The following is a 20,661-nucleotide window of genomic DNA, read 5'->3' as shown; positions in this document are numbered from 1 at the left end:
TTACATTTGTAAAGTTATAAGTTAATTACAATAGATAATAAAATTATCTAACACCAAACTATGTCATTCAACTTATCAAGATATCTTGACCACAATGAAAATAATTATAACACTAGAATTCTTCTACAGATTACAGTATAAGTTATGAAATACGATATTCGTGATAAATCACTGATACAAAGGTTCTCCATACATTAAGTCATAACTTGCAAAATCTCTAGCTAAAATGTTTATAACTAATTTTTTGCCAAGTAGCCTTCAAGTTAAATATCATGGTAACACAGTTACTCCTAAGAAATATATAAAGAGATCTGCTTTATATTAGCATTAGCATTAGTAGAGGCATATGATGCAAGAAAGCAAGCTTATGCAGCATCAGCCAAAAAAAAAAAAAACCTTCCACTTCACCCCTCCGTTCGTTCAAAATACCTGTCCAGCTGAGCCTTAAATTTATTTAGGCTATCAACTTCCACTACAAGGGATGGAAGTCTGTTCCACCAACCAACTACCCGCTGGCTAAAGGCAAATTATATACAGGTACTCCTCCTCGACTTACATAATTGTTTTTTTTCGTGTACGTAAGTGCATTTTGTATGCAAGTCCAACTTCAGTCTTATAGATACTAAATATATGTACAGTATAGTACAACTCACCGAGATTATAACCCCAAACAAACTTCACCAGGCCATATGTACAGTATTGTTCACAGCATTTTACGATTTGTAACCGAGTTAAATGAGGCTGAAAAAACACATAATGTAAGTGTATAAACAAGGTACAATATAAAAGAACAAAAATAAACAAGACTTTTTTTTTTTTTTTTTTTTGGGTTGTAAAATTTAAAACAGTAAAAAGGATAAGCAATCAATAACACAGAAATTGTAACTAACAAGGTACGTGCAAGTGAGATATGGAGTATCCCTGCTAGAAAAATTCCTGTATATCATTGACAAGACACCATGAGCTACTCTTGCAGCCCATCTGCACTGCTCAGAGAACTTGTTTCAACAAGTGCACAAACTATCCAAGGAGATAGCCTCTGCACAAAGCAGAGGCCATCTCAAAGTCCAGTTTTAGATCAGGAGCACTAGCATGGTGATTACAAAGGCATAGCCATTTCAAATATTATCTTGGGAAGGTGTAGTCACTCTCTTACAGGTCTGATCCAGGTCTCGTCTTCACATCATGCTTTAATTTCAGCACCAGGGATACTGTTGATTGGTGGCAGCCTATTTTATCAGTGATAGCATGCATAGAAAGCCCTTCCTGGGACAGAGCAACAGCTACACTTTTTTCTTGGTGTCAACTAAACACATGGAGCTGTGCTTACACTTCAGCAAAACAGGATACTAATGAGCATGTATACACTTCCAACACTGTATTTATAGAAACGGCTGATGCAATACCTTGCAATTACTGTCTGATGAAATAGAAGCATTATCTGACACAATACCTTTGCTTTGCGACAAACAAAATGACTGTAATCAAACAATATTTTATACGTTTCAGTACAAATGTTACTTTTTTTAAGGTGATGCAGTTTTTTTGTCTGCCACCATACTTCCATGGACACGGTTTTCCACATTGGCATCTGTAATTCATCATTCTCCTCCAAACACGTGCCTCCAACTAGTCAAACTCACTAAATTTTTTCTCATTTATCTCTTCTACTTCTGTTCTTTGAAACAACTTTCTTTTACACTTATTCCCCAAAAATTAAAATCTCCAGAAATTCCAGTCAAATGCCAACAAATAACTTCTGTCTATTTTATGACCATCTCATCTATAAGGGACTATGCTGCATTGAGCAGTGGAAATTCATATCTGGTCGTACAAGTCTAAGTGATAAAGCAGAAGTTATGGGACACAGTAAAGATATCACAGAGTTTCAAAAGGATACAACTGTGGGAGCTCGTGCATTGGGTATTCCATGTCGGAAACAGCATGTCTTGTCAGTTGGGCTGTAAGCAACTGACTGTGATTAAAGTATATACAAAGAATGGCATCGAATAGGTCAAATCACCTCGTGCCGAAAGAACTGTAAAAGATTATGCAAGGTGGATGAAGGGTGCAGTACATTGTACAAGCTCAACGACAGGTCACTGTACAACAGTTGACATCACAATACAATATGGGGAATACAAGAACAATATCCCAAATGATGATGCCCTGCATACTCAGACATATGGGATTACACAGCAGACAACCCGAGAGAGATAACCTCTCTACACCACTGATCATCATTGACGGGGAATGCTGTGGTGTTGACACCACAGCATTCACCGGTTCAAGGTGTAATTACATGCTGGTTGAACACTGGAGGGCTGAAAATAAGTCCAAATACCAAATACCTTCACATATGGCACAAACAACATCAGTCCATGATGGTGTTTGTGCCATATGTGATGTTTTTTGCCATCTGCCTAGATAGGGTGCACCATGTATAGTGACCCCTATCTAGGCAGATGGCAGTGGTTGCTTCATATGGGGCATGTTTTGCTGGCAAGAACTAGGACCCCCGGTGCATATAGACCAACATTTCACTGGTGAGGTCTATCAGCAGTTCTTAGGAGACCATGGGCACCCTGCCATGTTGCATTTTTTCCCAGACAGAAATTAGATCTTCCACGACAGTAATGCACCATGCCAGTGGGCCTGCACTGTGCAAGAGTGGTCTGAGGAACACATTGAAGATATTACCCATCTTGATTAGCCTTAAAATTTGCCTGACCTCAATCCAACAGAACACCTTGCTTAGATTACGAACCTGAGGGGGGGGGGGGGGGGGGAATTCAAATTGAGAAAAGACAGTTGTAGAATAGATGTGTGGAAATTTGCCTTTATCCATCAGGTAGTTAATTGCTGGAACAAACTTCCATCTGTCATTGTGGAAGTTGATAGCTTAAATAAATTTAAGGAGGAACTGGACAAACTTTTAAAGGGAATGAATGATGTGAAATTGTTTTTTTCTCTTTTTTTGGGGGCTGATTCTACATAAGCTTGCTTTCTTGCATCACATGCCTCCATTACTGTTGATATTACCTGTGGGATGTTTTTTAATTGGAAGTAACTATACAGACACGCAACTGTCATCTGTTCTGACACTATGGAAAGCCTTGCATGGGTGCAGATGCTTATGAATGTCTTCAGACATCTAGTGGAGTTAATGCCTAGGCAAATGGTGGCTGTTATCCATGCAAACAATGGCCCAACACAATATTAGGTAGGTAGTTATAATTTAGTGATCACTGAGTGTATATAAAACAGTGATTATAGTAACAGATTGACATATGTGGAAACAGCTGCTAAACTTATTGTTAAACTGTAATTCACTAAAATTTCTTATTCTTCATTCATTCCCACTACTTCTCTCCCAGTATACATATATATCCCTCCTATACATTTACTAAAAACTGCAACTAGTGATTGAAAATAATGGGAGTCTAGATTAATTTTAAAAAAAATTTTCAAGCATCTCTACTCTCTCAATAATAAGTTAAAAACAACCTTTTATGTTTCATAATCATTATACAACAATGATGAAAAAGCATCATGGCAGGACACACAATGTGACCACAGATATCATGTTTAACAGGCCCACCGCAGGTGATTTTTATAATGATTCTTACCTCATTGGCATTCCTATACTTCGAAATCCAATAGCAGGATATGGATAACGAATCTTCCCATGGTATTCAGGCCATCGTCCTTTCAAAATCTGCAAAGAGTGGCCAATTCATACAGAACTATAGAAGCCATTGAAACAAGATATGAAAACAAGTAAGAGTCCTCCCCAACCTACAAAAGAGGGAAAAGAGAGAGAGAGTTTATATGAATAAAGTATGCACTTTATTATATGAGATATCATTCTAGGTTTCATATTTTTGTGAGTAGTCATTGAAAGAACCATTTTCCCATGAAAACTTTTCATAGGAAAATCACTCATCATTAGAAAATATGTTAATATCATTATCACTGACAAAAAAAATTGTACACGAATTTAAGTTAAATAAGCTGTTACGTGCAGATTATATAAGTGAGTGTGTTCAGCTGGAACAGAACACTTTGAATTTTGGTGATGAAAATTACAGAATTCCAAATTACTTTGCAAATACATAATTAACATTACATATCCACCAAAGAGATTTAGCATTAGTACTGGCATATGATGCAAGAAAGCAAGCATATACAACAGCAGCCAAAAAAAAAAAAACAACAAACACACATTTCCCATTTCACCTATCCATTCCCTACAAAAGTTTGTCAAGTTCTTCCTTGAATTTATTTAAGCTATCAACTTCCACAATGACAGATGGAATTTTGTTCCAGCAATCGGAAAAAGATTGAAAAAATTTAAAAATTTTAAAAGATTGAATTTTATTTTTTTTTAAACTCCATTTTCATTGTTTCAGGCATTTTTGTTCTTCATATGCAGCCAATAATGCTTGTCTCTCTTTATTTTGCTACTCTTCACAATCTATTAATAAACTATGATTTTAATTTATTTATATATATACAGCAATACCTCGCTTAGCACAACTTCAAACAGCATGGGTTTCACTATAACACGGTTTTCAATTAAGTTTAAGTCAAAAATTTACTGTACATATTAAAACTCATTCAATAGCCTAGACACATACTTTACATACATGCTGCATTGTTGTAACCTAGGAATGCGTACATATATGCTGCAGTGCCAACTCTATTGTCTCACATGCACATGTGCCAATAGCTTCCCTCAGGCAGTCACTAGCAAAGTGCAACAGTGTTCAGTATTCTCAATTCCATCCTGACAAGACGACTTGATAGCTTTTCATTTCACAATTTATTTTTCACTCCTTTAAATACGATTGAAAATATATTTGCATCTTGGCTAAAAATCGCCGCCAACAACATGCATTCTGTTTGGCAGCATGTTTTGCCCCATTTGGCAAATTATTTCGCTGGTTTTGAATTACGAATTCAGACAATTGCAAAAGACATTGTGAAGATCGGAAGAGACTAGGAATTTTAAACTTTTTGACACTTTCAATTTACGTGACTGCACTGACTCACATGCAAATGACTTAGATTATTATTATTATTATTATTAGCCATATGGTGCAAGGAAGCCTGAGGCTTATGCTGCACCAGCCAAAAAATATTTCTGAGTTACCCTGAGAGAGAGAGAGAGAGAGAGAGAGAGAGAGAGTGAAGTAGAAGGGAATCACCAAGAAAGAGAAGAATAATGATAATGAAGATGATGCAACTCTCCCTGAAATTGATGAGCAAACTGCATATGAAGAAGAGGAAAACAATTCTGAAGTGGATAACACTGAAGTGGCACCAAAAGAAGTTTCAACAGAAGAATTTGAGAAAGTTTTTCATGGGGGGGGGGATCACATGGCCTGCAAGGCAATTATGAATGGAGATCTGGATGTTGAATGTAGCATCAAGATATACGGCAAATTTTACAAGATGCTACAAAAATGCTTCTTTGATTCCTCTTTTTCTCGGCGTACAAGTTTTTGACTGCACCTTAAGGTGCAGTCAAAAACTTGTACGCCGAGAAAAAGAAGAGACGACTTCACCGTACTTTATTATTGAAATACCTAAATAAACAATAAAGCTTTTTTTCTCATCTCTAATGATGTTACCCTTCATTAATAAAATGTTTGCAATATTTTTAATTTCAAATCCTTTTAATTGGCAATCAACCACAAATTGTTTATAGATTTATTATAATTTGTTTATAGACTGTTTCTCTGGTACACATTCAATTAAAACCCATTATAATTATACCTCAATCAGCATGGTTTCACATAACACGGAACAGTTTCGGTACCAATTATCAGTGCTATGCAAGGTACTGCTGTATATATATTAGCATTAGTAGAGGCATTTGATGCAAGAAAGCAAGCTTATGCAGCATCAGCCAAAAAAAAAAAAATAAAATAAAATAAAATAAAAATAAATAAATAAATAAATAAAAAATAACCACTTCCACTTCACCCCTCTGTTCGTTCGAAATACCTGTCCAGCTGAGCCTTAAACTTATTTAGGCTATCAACTTCCACGACAAGGGATGGAAGTCTGTTCCACCAACCAACCACCCGCTGGCTAAAGGCAAATTTTCTCACATCTATCCTACATCTGTCTTTCCTCAATTTGAATTTATGCCCTCTCAGGTGATTTTTCTGAGCAAGAGGAAGAATCCCATCAGCATTGAGCATGCTCAAACCATTCAAGGCTTTATACACCTCAATCAGATCACCTCGCTGGTGCCTAGTCTCCAGACACTGTAATTTGCAAAACTTATATTGCAAAATATATATATATGTGTGTGTGTGTGTGTGTGTTTGTAATACAGAAGAAACTTAAAATATATATTACATTATACATTTCTCTCATATATATATATATATATATATTTTTTTTTTTTTTTGTAATTTTGTTGAATGTGCTTAATTTTGTATACCAAAGTACCATCAACCAGTACCTAATGCTGTACTGTGTAAAAGCAAGATGTGAATTGATATTACTTAGGCCAAGATATGAAGCTCAAGGTATTAAATAAAAGCATGAAATTAGAAAAAATATGAATTAAGATAAAATAAAACCATGAAAAAAATTAAAGAAATAAATACTAATTACTGCCTGTATGTGCTGATGGGCACTCAACATACCAATCAATGTACAAGCAATTAGAAACATTACTGTTTCTATGATCCCCATACAAGCTTTACATTATGGTAAAATATAATGGACACCATCTAAAGAAGAAAGAGGAATATACCACATATTAAAAATAAAATAGAAATATAATATTAACAATTATTATTAATATAATACTAGAGGTTTTGCCTCCTGCTCGCCAACCTCCACGCATGCTTTCCTACATATATGTGGAAGTTGACAGCCTAAATAAATTTAAGGCTCAGCTGGACAGGTATTTCGAACAAACGGAGGGGTGAAGTGGAAGTTTTTTTTTTTTTTTTTTTGGCTGATGCTGCATAAGCTTGCTTCCTTGCATCATATGCCTCTACTAATGCACCATCACTATGTAGGTAAAATTCCTTGAGGTTGTCACAGACATTCTCTCAGATAGGCCAGACAAGCTGTACTTGCTAATTGGGAGTCTAAAACGCTGATGTAACTGATATTCGGGTGACACTCAGTTCAAGTGGACCCAAATTCGGGGAAGTCCGGACGGTCTGTGACAGCCAAATCCTTTGCTTGCACCTTCACGATGGTGGGGCTGTTAGTAACCCTGGGTATAACCTCCATGCTCAAGCACATGGTGGGTGACCACCCAGCTGTGAACCAATGTAAGCAGAGTTCGAGGTGTGGCACCCACACTACATGGAGAAATGCCGCCCCTCTGTGTTACCAGGCAGTACTAGGTGGTAGATGACTCTCATCAACCAGTGCAATACCACCACTTTGCTTATTGGAGGCGTGAAGTGGTGGAACTCATGTTTAGTCGCCAGAGCTAAGTTCCTGTCAACACAGAGGGGCGGCATTACAGAGGAATGTCACCCCTCTGTGTTACCAGGCAGTACTAGGTGGTAGATGACTCTCATCAACCAGTGCAATACCACCACTTTGCTTATTGGAGGCTTGAAGTGGTGGAACCCATGTTTAGTCGCCAGAGCTATCTGTCAACCTGTCTTCCTGTCAACCCTTCCCCATCTCTTCCATCATGCAGTATGATTGATGACTTTTGAGGTTATGATGAATATTGTGGCGAGATCCAATCTTCCTTACATTTCAAGGGTACAGCTCTAAAACGGTGTTCGCAGGCCAGTCACTAGTTAGTACACTGGACCGAACATATTGATAACTCTCTCGGAGGCTTCTGGATCAGCCAGTGTATAATCTTGCTACCTCTACTCTGCCAGATAGTGACTGCAGGGAGTCCGAGTAGTGTGTATGTGGGGGGCATTGTCATAGCCACGTTATGTCAAGGATCTGGGTATATTCTTACCACATGTAAGCCATATCCAAAAATTTCATTACTTCATACAGCATGTCTTACCCACTTTTTCTTACTATTGAATACACCATGAATTGTCAAACTAATAGAGTAAGCTTATCTGCGAAAAGATCTAAACCTCCAAAACACTTCCTAATTCATTTCACAAATATACGTGGTCTGAATTCTAATCTCAACGATGTCCATTTCCACTTGCAGTCTGCCAAACCCCATGTACTTTTTCTGACAGAATCTCATTTATCAGTTGATTCAACTACTGCTCATCTCAGTTGCCCAAATTATTTGCTGTACAATTCCTTTCGCCCCAAAGGTGGTACTTGTGCATATGTCCATTCCGATATTCACTGTCAGCGACTTGGTAATTTGGAATCTCCTCTCTTCTATCTTCTCTGGATTAAAATCCCTCTACCTCATTGTGTCAAATTCATCTGTTGTCTCTATCGTTCTCCCAACTCCATTAATCACTTGGAGCTCTTTGACTTCCTCTCTTTGCAACTTGACTTTCTTCAGTCCAACTTTCCTAACAGTGAGGTAATTTTCCTTGGTGATTTTAATGTTCACAACTCCAGCTGGCTACCGTTTTCAAGTCACACTGAAACAGCTGGTCGAGATGCTGAGTCTTTTGCAATTACTAATCTAATGACCTTGCACAGATTGTTCACCTACAAGAATACTGGACAATCCTAACCATACAGCCAACACGCTTGATCTTTTGCCCACAAACAACCCTTCTAAGCACATGGTCGAAGTGAGAGGTCCTTTAGGAACCTCAGATAACAACTTGATGATTGTCTCTTCTCGAATGGAGCCTTTATCTCATGGCTATTCCCAACCTCATATTGTTTGGCATTACAATAACGCAAAATGGGATGACCTGCAAGATTTCTTTTCCTTCATCGGATTACTATTTCAAAACTCCTGATGTCAACGTTTGCTCAGATCGTGTCAGTGAAATTATTCTTGCAGGAATGGAATTCTTTATCTCACACTCCACTTTAAAATCTCGTCATTTACCTAAACCTTGGTTTTCCAATAAATGTGCTAAGGCTGTTCAAGAGAAGAACGTTAATATTGTAATTGGCTTGTTTCCAATTCTTATTCTTCACTTTCATTTTCTGCCTACACACAAACTCGCAACAATTGTAAAGCAGTTATTAATCAGTCCAAACTAGAGTTTGAACAGGATAAGAGTAGAAAACTTGCTTCTTGCCCTAATGGTAGCTGGGCATTCTGGTCTCTTGCCAAAGCTATTGGCCGCAACTTCTGCCCATCTCTGCTCCCACCTCTGTCCAAACCAGATGATTCTGTTGTCACTTCAGCCAAGGATAAAGCTGACCTGCTAACATCCCATTTTCCTCCAACTCGTGTATTAATGATCTTGGTAAAACACATCCAACCATTCCTAACACACTCCATTCAATGCCTCCTGTGGTCTTCCGTCACAAGGATGTCAGAAGGATTTTGACAAATCTTGATGGTAAGAAAGCTCCAGGTCCCGATGGTATTTCTCCACTTGTTCTCAAAACCTGTGCTCCTGAGCTTACACCTGTTTCTTTGCCACCTTTTTTCACTTTCTTATTCCAAAGGTGTTTTTCCTTCTGCTTGGAAATTTGCTCATATCCGGCCAGTTCCTAAAAAGGGTTACAAATCCCTCCCTTCCAATTATCGTCCCATTGCAATTACTTCTACTCTTTCTAAAGTAATGGAGAAATCAATTAACCGCCAACTCTTAAACTACCTAGAAACCTTCCGTCTCATCAACGATCACCAGTACGGATTCTGTCAGTGTCAATCCACTTGTGATATTCTGGCTTATGTTACCCATTTATGGACAAATTCAATGGAAAAGTTCGGTGAAACACAAACAGTTGCTCTTGACATCTCAAAGGCTTTCGATTGTGTGTGACATAAAGGTCTTCTGAACAAGCTTCCATCTTATGGTCTGCCAACTGTTTTTTGTAATTGGTTATCCAGTTTTCTCTCTGATCGTGCACTGAGGGTGATGGTAGATGGCTCTCTGTCTTCTAACTTCTCCACTAATGCTGGTGTCCCCCAAGGTTCAGTTCTTTCCCCACTCTTTTCCTCTTGTATGTTAATGACCTTCTTCCATTGACTGGAAATCCTATCCATAGTTTTGCCGATGATAGCATATTGCATTCCACTTTCCAGTTTGAGAAACTTTGCCCTGCTCAATCAGCTTCAACTTCTAGAAAATCTGCTACCAATTCCTTAAATGCCGATCTCCAGGTAATTCTCCATTGGAGCAAAGACAACTTAGTTGATTTCATTCCTTCTAAAACTCAGTCTTGTCTTATATCTCACAAAAAGGATTCTTCTGCTCCTATGCTTATCTTTGGTGACTCTTCGATTTCTAAGCAAAATGATATATCTCTTTTGGTAATTACCCTAACTTCTAATCTGTCTTGGCACAAGCACATTACAAATATTGCTTCCTCTGCATCTAAAAAACTTGGGTTTCTCTTTCGCTCTCGGCGTTACTTTTCTCCCAAATTGCTGTTCACTCTGTACAAATCGCAAATCTGACCTACCATGGAATATTGTTCTCACCTCTGGGGTGGTGCCCCCAAAACCTCTCTCAGGCTTTTTGATTCTGTTCAGAAGAGGGCAGTTATGTTAATTAATGATTCATCTCTAACAGAGTCACTTCACTCGCTGTTTCATAGATGTACTGTTTCCGCTGCATGCCTCTTCTACAGATATATCCATGGGTGCTGTTCTTCTGAATTGGCTTCTATAATTCCCACTCTCTCTTTCAAAACAGTCCGAACACGTGCCGCCACCAGCCAACACCGGGCCCCACAGCCGAGTGGTTAGGAGCGGGAGTGCAGTAGCACATGCTCCTTGAGTAGACTGGGGTTCAAGCCCCTGACTGCTAAATATGGTCGATCTCTCAACCCGCACTGGACCAGCGTTGCAGATTATGGTCCATTTCTCTCAACATGAATTGTTGAGGAGGCTTCCATCCTGTAGTGGTTACTGCTATATGGACGCTAACACCCCATCTATGCTATTTTAGTCTAGGTAGGTAAAATTTCTATCTAATATGTTCGCAAATATATATACAGAGTGTGTACAAAAATACAAGGTATTTTTGTACACACTTGTCTATACAAAAATACACACTTGTATATACAAAAATACAAGGCATAACTTCAGGAATCAGTTCCTTATATGTAGACAATAAAAATATTTTATATCAACATAGTTCCCGAAATACTTGGTTCCTGAGTTAATAACCGGAATGTCTTGTACGCCTGCCCTGTGAGTTTGTTTGGAAGTACATGAGGCCCAAATAACTTATCACCAAAAACACCCACCCAGATGTTGAGGCTGAACCGCTGTTGGTGATGTGATTGAAAAATTGCATGTGGGTTTTCCTCAGCCCATACATGCTTATTGTGAAAGTTTTGGATTCCGTCTCGTGTGAACTGTGCTTCATCTGTGAATATCACTAAGGCAAGAAAGTGAGGAGTTGTACCACACTGCTGCAAGAACTTGCGCAGGGTAATCTGCTGGTGACAAGGCCTGTACCCATTGCAGATAGTAAGAATACAGTTGGTGTTCTTGCAACACTCTCCAAATAGTTGAATGTTGACCAGCCAGTTGCATTGTTATTCTGCGTGTGCTGATTCCAGGAGTAGCATGCACAATATCCAAAATCTCCTCCTCTACTTCAGGAGTTATAGATCTTGGTCGTATTCTGTCGGCAGCATGAGGTGTAAAGGTCCCATGTTCACAAAGGTGGCGATGGATACCTTCAAACGTTTTCCTGTCTGGACATCTTCGTTCTGGAAACCTTTCGTGGTACAAATGATGAGCCTCCAGGGCATTGCGGTCTGCCAAACCGTACATAAAGTGCATATCCGCTTGCTCCTGATTTGAGTACATGGTCGGAATGGAAAACCACCAGATTCTGTCAGTATCTTGTGCGAGAGATAAGATATTCCAGTTAATAACTCGGGAACCAAGCATTTCCGGAACTATGTTGATATAAAATATTTTTATTGTCTATGAGGAACTCATTCCTGAAGTTATGCCATGTAGTTTTGAGACATATGTCTCGAAACATTTATATAAATATAAATATTTTCTAAAATATTTTCAAATATTATATAAATGAGTTCCTCACAGGCGGGCGCTGGCCATGAGGCACGGCCAGCTCTCACCTGTCGTGAATCGTATTGTGACGGAACAGTTCCGACTTGACTGAGCATGTGCAACACTCAGTATCTGCTGGTCTATTACTGACAATGTACAAATACTCACAGTGCAGTATTTTTTTTTTTTCGCTTTCAGAAAGAATAAACAAATTTCCCGACTACGTGAGAATTTAATTATAAAAATAAAAGTAGATAGTTATAATAAAAATAATGGAAATAGGTAATCATAATTAAATTTTAAGTATTATTTTCAGGTAATATATTTTGTATTGCCTGGAAATAATAATGAGTATATTTTGTGTTCATTTGTATTGCAGTGTTACCACATTGCAGTGTTACCAATTAAGAACTGACTATGCTGAATTGCCTCAGAATATCCCTTTGTATTTAAATTTAATGGATGTATAGGCCCATTCTGTTATAACTCTCTCTCTCTCTCTCTCAGGGTAACTTTGAAATTTTTTTTTTTTAGGTGGTGCAGCATAAGCCTCCGGCTTCCTTGCACTACATGGCTAATAATAATAATAAGTGTTTTTTTTTCCAGCAGAAGGACCTTATGACAGAAAGGTAAGTGTCACCCACAGAAGGACAAGGACCTTGCGATTGAAAGGCAAATGTCTTATTATTATTATTAGCTATATGGTGCAAGGAAACCTGAGACTTATGCTGCACCCCCAGCCAAAAGATAAATTCCCCGAATTACACTAAGAGAGAGAGTCAAGAGTAGAAGGGAATCACCAATAAAGAGAAGAATAATGATATTACCCCAGGGGCTCATATTTGGTGAGTATGGGCTTGGCACGCCCAGGGTTCTGAGCTGGATATCATCATTCTTCTCTTTCTTGGTGATTCATCTCTCTCTCTCTCTCTCCCCCCTCTCAGAATAACTCGGGAATTTTTTTTTTGGCTAGTGCAGCATAAGCCTCAGGCTTACTTGCACTACTAATTATATGGCTACTAATTATAATAATATCCAGTTCTTATACGTTAATTGATAACATAACAATGTGCGATGTGTACAAATTATTACAAATAACCACAAAATATACTCATATCATTTTCAGACCATACAAAATATATTATCTGAAAATAATAATTAAAAATGACTGTGTATTTTAGTGCAATTGCATCATTTATACACAGCTAAATTTGCACTTGCCATGACATTGCACTACTTTATGTAAGTAGTGCAATGTCATGGCAACTCGTCGTGAAGGTATTCACAATATGAGATGTAACTTAAATGATGCCGCTATTGCAAATTTGCTAATCTTTATTTAGCTGTGTATAAATGATGCAATTGCACTAAAATACATAGTCTAATCCCTTTCGCAGCTTGAGGTTTTAAGCCCTAATGCATTAGAGGAATTAAAAATGAATAATAATTACCTATTTCCATTATTGTTTTTATAACTACATTTTTTTATAATCAAATACTTTTATGTTGTCAGGAAATTGTTTTTTATTCTTTCTGAAAACGAAAAAAAAAAAAAAAATTATTGCGCGTACGTAGTAAGTACATTGCCAGTATATAGTAGTAGTAGTGGTGGCATATGATGCAAGAAAGCAAGTGTATGAGCTTATGCAGCATCAGCCAAAAAAAAAAAAAAAATCACACCATTCCACCAAATGCCTGTCCAGTTTCTCCTTAAATTTATTCAACCTATCAACTTCCACAACGACAGATGGAAGTTTGTTCCAGCAATTAACCACCCGATGGCTAAAGGCAAATTTCCGCACATCCAATCTACATCTGTCTTTTCTTAATTTGAATTTATGCCCCCTTAGGTTCGTAATCTGAAAAAGTGGAAGGATCTCATCAGAATTCAGCGTGCTCAATTCAAGGCCTTATACGCCTCAATCAGATCACCGCGCAGGTGCCTAGTCTCCAGCCACTGCAATTTGCAGTACTTAAGCCTCACGAGTACGGCAGATACACTGTGTCACACATGCTCCGTGACAATTCCCAGCACATAGACCGGCAGATATGGTGAGTGTCGCGCTAGTCAAGTCGGAACCGCTCCGTCAGAACATACGGAAAGTATCGCGCGTGCTCCGTGACAATTCCCAGAACAGACTGTCAGATACAGCGGCAACCGGCAGATACAGCGAGTGTCGCGCATGCTCAGAAAGTCGGAATTGCCTGTCAGAATACGATTCACGACAGGTTGGAGCTAGCGGTGACACTGTGGGCGGACCGTGATTCACGATACTAAAGTGCAGGATTACCACTTCATTTTGGCATCCTGTACAGTACTGTATTAATAAGCGGGATAAATTTGAAATGACAAGACAGATAAAATGATGAGCAACATAACCACTCTTTGTAACGTCAGAGCAGTAACTGCTTTGTTATGTAAAAGCCAGTCAGAGCTCTCATCTGCCTGAAAAAACAAACGAACGCACAGTAGTACGCGTAGCTATACAATACTACAGTATGTGGTACTACTACTACTATACAATACTGCAGTACTGTATGTGGACGTGTTATTGTTATGGCGACTCCTAGAAAGTTAGTTCTAGGAGCTAATAATAACGCATGTCGGCGTTAAATCGAGGGCCTACTCAGAGGCGGATTTAACGGCGGGCGCACCGGGCGCGCGCCCTGGGCCCCGACTTCTGAAGGGCCCACGCAAAACCCCAACAAATTAGTTGAACATATTAATTCAACTAATAGTTAAACTAATATGTTCAACTATTAGTTCAAAACTTTGCGATTATTATTATGCTTTTATTAATTATATTATACATATATTATATTCAAATTTTATTGGAAATAAAACATTAATAGTACATAATATTTTTTATTTATTTAAAAAAATGGTTAACATGTATTTTTATTTTCCCTGTCTCTCTCTTTTTTTTAAGGGGCCCAATATTTTCTTCTGCGCCCGGGGCCTCAACCGATCTTAATCCGCTCCTGGGCCTACTGCACATTAGGCCCTCGATTAAAAGTGAGGGCCGCATTTTATCACAGTTTTATAATGCTGACGAGACTCGGCTTTTTTATCGTCCTGTTCCTGAAAATACCCAGGCTTACAAGCATGAAACAAGCACCCCTGGTCTTATGCTAAATAAGAAGCGAATTTCAGTTTTATTTTGTGCATATGCGGCTTGCATCGGCTTAAGTCTGTGGTAGTTGGTAAGGCAAAAAACCTCGTGCTTTAAAGGATTTAATGTACCAGTTACCGGTGATATATTCCCACTCAAAAAATTCCTGGTTTACAATGGATATTTTCTGTGACTGGTTCTTTAACCATTTTATTCCTGATGTGCAACACTATCAGACATGTGCTGAAAATTCCTTCTCATGAAATAAAGGCTGTTTGACTGCTAGACTATGCACCTACTCACCCTAATGCTGAGAGGTTAGTTCGAAAGTTTGGTTTGGTTTGGTTTTTTTTTTTTTCAGGAGCATTAGCAACTAAGGCCATGCCGCCGTAGCCTAGTGGTCAGGCGCGCGGGTGCATAAGTACACGTGCCTTGAGTGACCGGGGTTCAAGCCCGTGACTGCTGAATACGGTGCTGTTTCTTATATTCTGTGTATCTTGTAAACTCCTCTGACGGTTTGGTCGTCCCGGAGTATAAGCAGAAAATTTATTTATTATATTGCTCCGGGAATATGCGGTGGTCATTCCCTGAGCTTTCCGCATCCTCCGTATTTGGTGGTGACGGGCTCGAACCCCAATAATAATCAAGAACCGTGATAGTTAGCAGGGATGGGGGAATTAAATGTGTTTTCTGCGTCCTAATACTACTTCATTGATACAGCCGATGAATCAGGATGTAATCGTTACATGCAAGAAGTTGTATAAGAAGTTTTTGGAAGAGGTGATGGTTGTTTTGGAAAAAGCAGAAGCTACAAGAGGCACCAGGACACTGCAAAATTTACATGCATACGTCAGATCTGCTATCTTCAACTTAACAGCTGCGTGGAATTACATGAAGATTACTTACTATCTTGACCAATGCTTGGAAGAAGTTGTATAACGTAGGACCTGATATGGGTTTTGAGACGTCTAAATTTCGGGACACTTTTCTGAGGGCCGGCAACAAAAATGCAACTGAGAATGATGTGGAACAGTGATTCGAAAATGATGAAGGTGACGGGGTTATCAAATTTTTTCTGAGGTAGAGATTGCAGAAAATGTTTTTCATGAAGAACAAGAGAACGATGATGAGGACAAAGACGAAGAATCAGTTGCACGGCACCTCGTCCTAAATTGCCTGTTATAAGACAGCATATGGATGACATCATACATTATATTGAATCATCATCAGACACTGATGTACTTCCTTATTATGAACATTTTATAGAATTTCGATCTACAGTAATAAGGAAGCGGCACCAAGGCAACTGAAGCTTAATTTCTTCAAGACCACTTCATCAACTGGACTTGTTTCACCAGAACCCTCTACCAGCAGAGAATTAACACCTCTCCCTCCATATGACAGTTATTTCTGACTCTGAAAATTGTTTCTTTCAATTAGGTTAACATTAATATTGAATATTATGTATCTTTTTTTAACGTTTTTTGTATGTTTTTTATTCAATGGAGTTTATGAATTTTAAAGTATTTTTTCCCCTCTAAAATGGATTTAAATGAAAAAAACTAATGTTCACATTGAAAACAACTTTGTGTGAGCTTTAAGAAAAAAAAATAAAAAAGTGGTGGAAAAACTCCATTAGTTACATTGCATAGTTTTTGACATGTTTAATTAAAATAAATTTTGGCTCCTATCGTAAATTTATTTTTATATTTTTAACAGATGTTTTAGTCGCGTGTATAAATGAATTAATATACATTATAATAAATAATATTTTATTCATACTTATACATTATAATAAAATTTTAATACATCCTGTGCATTGTAAGTTTGTTATTAATATATGTTTTTAAAATACATTCGATTTAACAGACTTTCGGCATTAACGAACACCCCTTTCGCCAATTAGTCCGTTAAATCGAGGGTCTACTGTACTTAAGTTTTGTATAGCTACGTGCTCGGCTTGAAATGCCGTATTTGTGAATGTTTAGCATTTATTTATTGCAGTTAACGTTCATATTTTCGATTTTGTTGATACTTGAAAAAAAGAACTCGTAAAGCGAGAACTGCCTGTATTTATAAGAAGATAACTATATATACTTTCACCTCTATTAATCACAAAAAAAAAAAAAAAAAAATCAATTCATTTAATAAAAAAAAAAAACGAATGCGCCTGAAATATAATTCACTGGGTACATTTTTTTTAATTTAAATTTTATTTTATAAACTATATTTTATTATTTAAAACATGGGGATCATGGGCGCCGGCAGCACGGTGCAAGGGCATCATCACCTTTGGATTTCGAAGCAATACACAATTTTTAATACAGTATTTTCTTTAATTTATTGAAACATTAAAACAATACAAATTCTACAAAAAATATATATTAATTTAAATAATTCATCAAAACAAGAACAAAATTAAAATAACTCTTGCAAAATAAAGTTAGACCCAGTTAATTTTCGTCGTTAACTTTTAATAAAAATTGCAATCTTCTCGGCTTACCCGCGAATGTTGACATAGTTACGTTCATGAAATCTTCATTGCCAATGACGAATTTTCGAGCCTTTATCTTTCTCACTTTGCACGAATGCGCAGTACTTTCTCCCACCGATCACGAAATGTAAATCAGTCAAACTTGACTTAATTACTATTGCATGCATTTGAAAATTTGGTGAACAAAAAATTTATTCCCAAATGCGCCACCTTTCAAAATATCCTGCCGGCGCTCTCTGAGATATCCCCATGGGTTTGTATTTTTTTTTATTTTTTATTTTTTTTATATAAATATTTTTTATTTATTTAAAAAAATGGTTAACATGTATTTTTATTTTCCCTGTCTCTCTCTTTTTTTTAAGGGGCCCAATATTTTGGGGCCTCAACCGACCTTAATCCGCTCCTGATTATGAATATGACAATGTAAACCAGGAAAAAAATTTGGCAGATTCTACGTGAAGAAAATATCCTAACCCAACTCCGGAAAGCAATGCAAAGCCTATATAAAAACTCAAAAGTCTGCATTTACAAGGTGGTAGATGACTTTCATCAACCGGTGAAATACCACCACTTTGCTTATTGGAGGCTTGAAGTGGTGAAACCCATGTTTAGTCTCTAGAGCAAAGTTTCCGGCATCCCCCTCCCCCCATACTTCACCTTCAACCCATGCATGGTACTAAGTACTATAGGTTCTGATACCTTTCGTGTTTGGGGTTTTCATAAAAAAAAAAAATAAATAAATAAAATATTCTAATGGCCAACTATCAGACCCAATTAACTATGTTCAGAGAAAATTTATTTAGAGAAAACAGAAGGGGTCATGCCTTATCAAAATCCATTGTTTTCAAAGGACGCAATCCCACATCAGACAGTAACTGTCTGTGTGCAGAGGACATTGGTGGTGAATTTTCGGATTTTAAGCTACCCAGTAGCCAAATTTCTGTTTGTTGACGCAATATGACAATTCGAATTATGCCTCGACATCTTCCTCAGTCACAATCCCATGGAAACGCTCAGACAAATTCTAGTGAGTAGCCAAGCCCCTATTAGCTCTTGAACGGCCGCTATTTTCTACTGATGAAAATTGAGATCCTTATGGAAAATTCTCAGGGTAGCGGCTTGTTTCCTAGCCAAACAGCCAGGATTCCAAAAAACAGCTTTCAGTTTTTCAAAATTATCTGGCGTTTTTTCGGGCGAATTACTCTTCGCGCCCCAAAGGCTTCTTCTTCACTACAGAAGCATTTTTCCGAAAGTTCTGTACCCACAGCTTTATCTTGTTACTGGTGAGAATTTTTAGATCATTGAAGTGAGTGCGAAATAACGGCTGCGTTGTGATAACAGAGTCACTGTTCTTGAATATGCTTCAATAAGGAAAGCACGACGTTTCTCAGTCCACTTCTCCATCGGTAATGAAATGGCAGGAGACGATCTACCAGCTGATCTAGACCCATTACTCCAACTGGCTTGTTTCCGCAATAATGTGATTTTAAATATCTCCCCCTCGAAAAAGTCTCCCCAAGGCGATTAGGCCACGAATCGATTATTGGGGACCCCACTTGCGACGTTACACCAGTTTGAAGAGTATCAATTAATCGAAATCCTCAGTCTTCTGCCCTGAAGCCATTCTACGATCCATCGTAGAATCTTGCCAGTAATACCAACATATTACAATTTATACAGTAACCTCTCATGAGAACTGAGTCAAATGGCTTGCTAAAGTCCCAATTAACTAGGTCGAAATTGTTCCCTACATCCAATTCATGGGTAACTGTTAAAAGGGGCCCACATCTGGTGAGTATGGACTTGACACACCCAGGCTCCAGAGCTGGACATCATCATTCTTTTCTTCCTTGGTGATTCTCTTCTACTTCTGACTCTTGTTTTCTCTCTCAGGGTAACTCAGAATTTTTTTTTTTTTTTTCAGTTGGTGTAGCAAAAGCCTAAGGCTTGCATGTACCATATGGCTAATGATAATAAAAATAACAGCTTACCAGATTAGTTAAACATGATTTTCCTTTATAGGAATAGATAGGAATAGCACCTGCATTAAAAATGCAGGTGCTATTCCTATCTAAATCTTCCTGGACTGCACTCTTAAATCATAGCCTAAAAAATTTTCCTTGCCACTGCTGTCAACCGACTTCACTTGTAGAACCACAAAATAAAACACAACGTAGAATTCAAAATTAACCTCTATGATTCAATACACTCTCAGCCCGCTTCCCTCAAAATTACTAGGTATGTGCCATTATTCCAGGTAGGCACCTACCTGGAATAATGGCACATACCTAGCAATTTTGAGGGAAGCGGGCTGAGAGTGTATTGAATCATAGAGGTTAATTTTGAATTCTACGTTTGCCTTACTTGGGCTGGAAATTTTATCTAATGAATAATCTTCCGAAATTTCAATATCGCTAACTTCTCACGACGGTCTTTCATCAATAAAGATCGATACGAAGTACTTATTCATCGGCTGGATTATCTGAGACTTTCTATACCCTATACACAAGGGTCCAATATGATTCGTTTTCGTCCTTGTATTGACATACATGCATAGTCCTTGTCCCCAAATCTTTGCGCTCTTAGCCAGTGCTTTCGTATACTCAGTCTTGGTCATCCTTACCTTCACTCTGGTAGTACTATTATTGATCAACTTATAGTTGATCTGTAATCTGTACTTATAATCACTTTGTAATTTTCCCATGTCATCTTTTTCTGCTTTATTAGTCCGTCTAATAAATAATTCATCTAATAATTCATCCGTCTCGGCATCATCCTTGTGCTATTTTTTCTTAATGGTATAAGTGGCTCCATGTAGCATCTTCAACTGTCATACTCTCTTTTTATGAAATATAAAATAATAAGCTGTGAAAAAAAAAAAAAAAAAGAATGCAGTGTTCAGTACATGAATCAACAACCTTCTAGGTTGGCAAATTATGAACTGAACACCGAACGTTCTG

General features: G+C 37.8%; 1 protein-coding gene across 1 annotated transcript in view; it reads right to left on the bottom strand.

Moving 5' to 3' along the window:
• The window catches only part of LOC150079171 (uncharacterized), a 70,060-nt gene extending 49,655 nt beyond the window's left edge, over positions 1 to 20,405 (bottom strand). Inside the window, exons 1-2 of the mRNA XM_090382980.1 lie at positions 20,325 to 20,405; positions 3,630 to 3,718 (exon numbers count right to left, since the gene is read on the bottom strand). Coding sequence (XP_090239106.1) covers positions 3,630 to 3,718; positions 20,325 to 20,405 — 170 coding nt within the window. The remainder of the gene's footprint in view (positions 1 to 3,629; positions 3,719 to 20,324) is intronic.
• Positions 20,406 to 20,661: the final 256 nt, after the last annotated feature.

Source organism: Mastigoproctus giganteus, chromosome 10 (assembly GCF_048544385.1).
Source record: "Mastigoproctus giganteus isolate SK-2022 chromosome 10, ASM4854438v1, whole genome shotgun sequence".
Classification (NCBI taxonomy): domain Eukaryota; kingdom Metazoa; phylum Arthropoda; class Arachnida; order Uropygi; family Thelyphonidae; genus Mastigoproctus; species Mastigoproctus giganteus.
The sequence above is the reverse complement of the archived record's forward strand: the minus strand, read 5'-3'. Positions and strand labels throughout refer to the sequence as shown.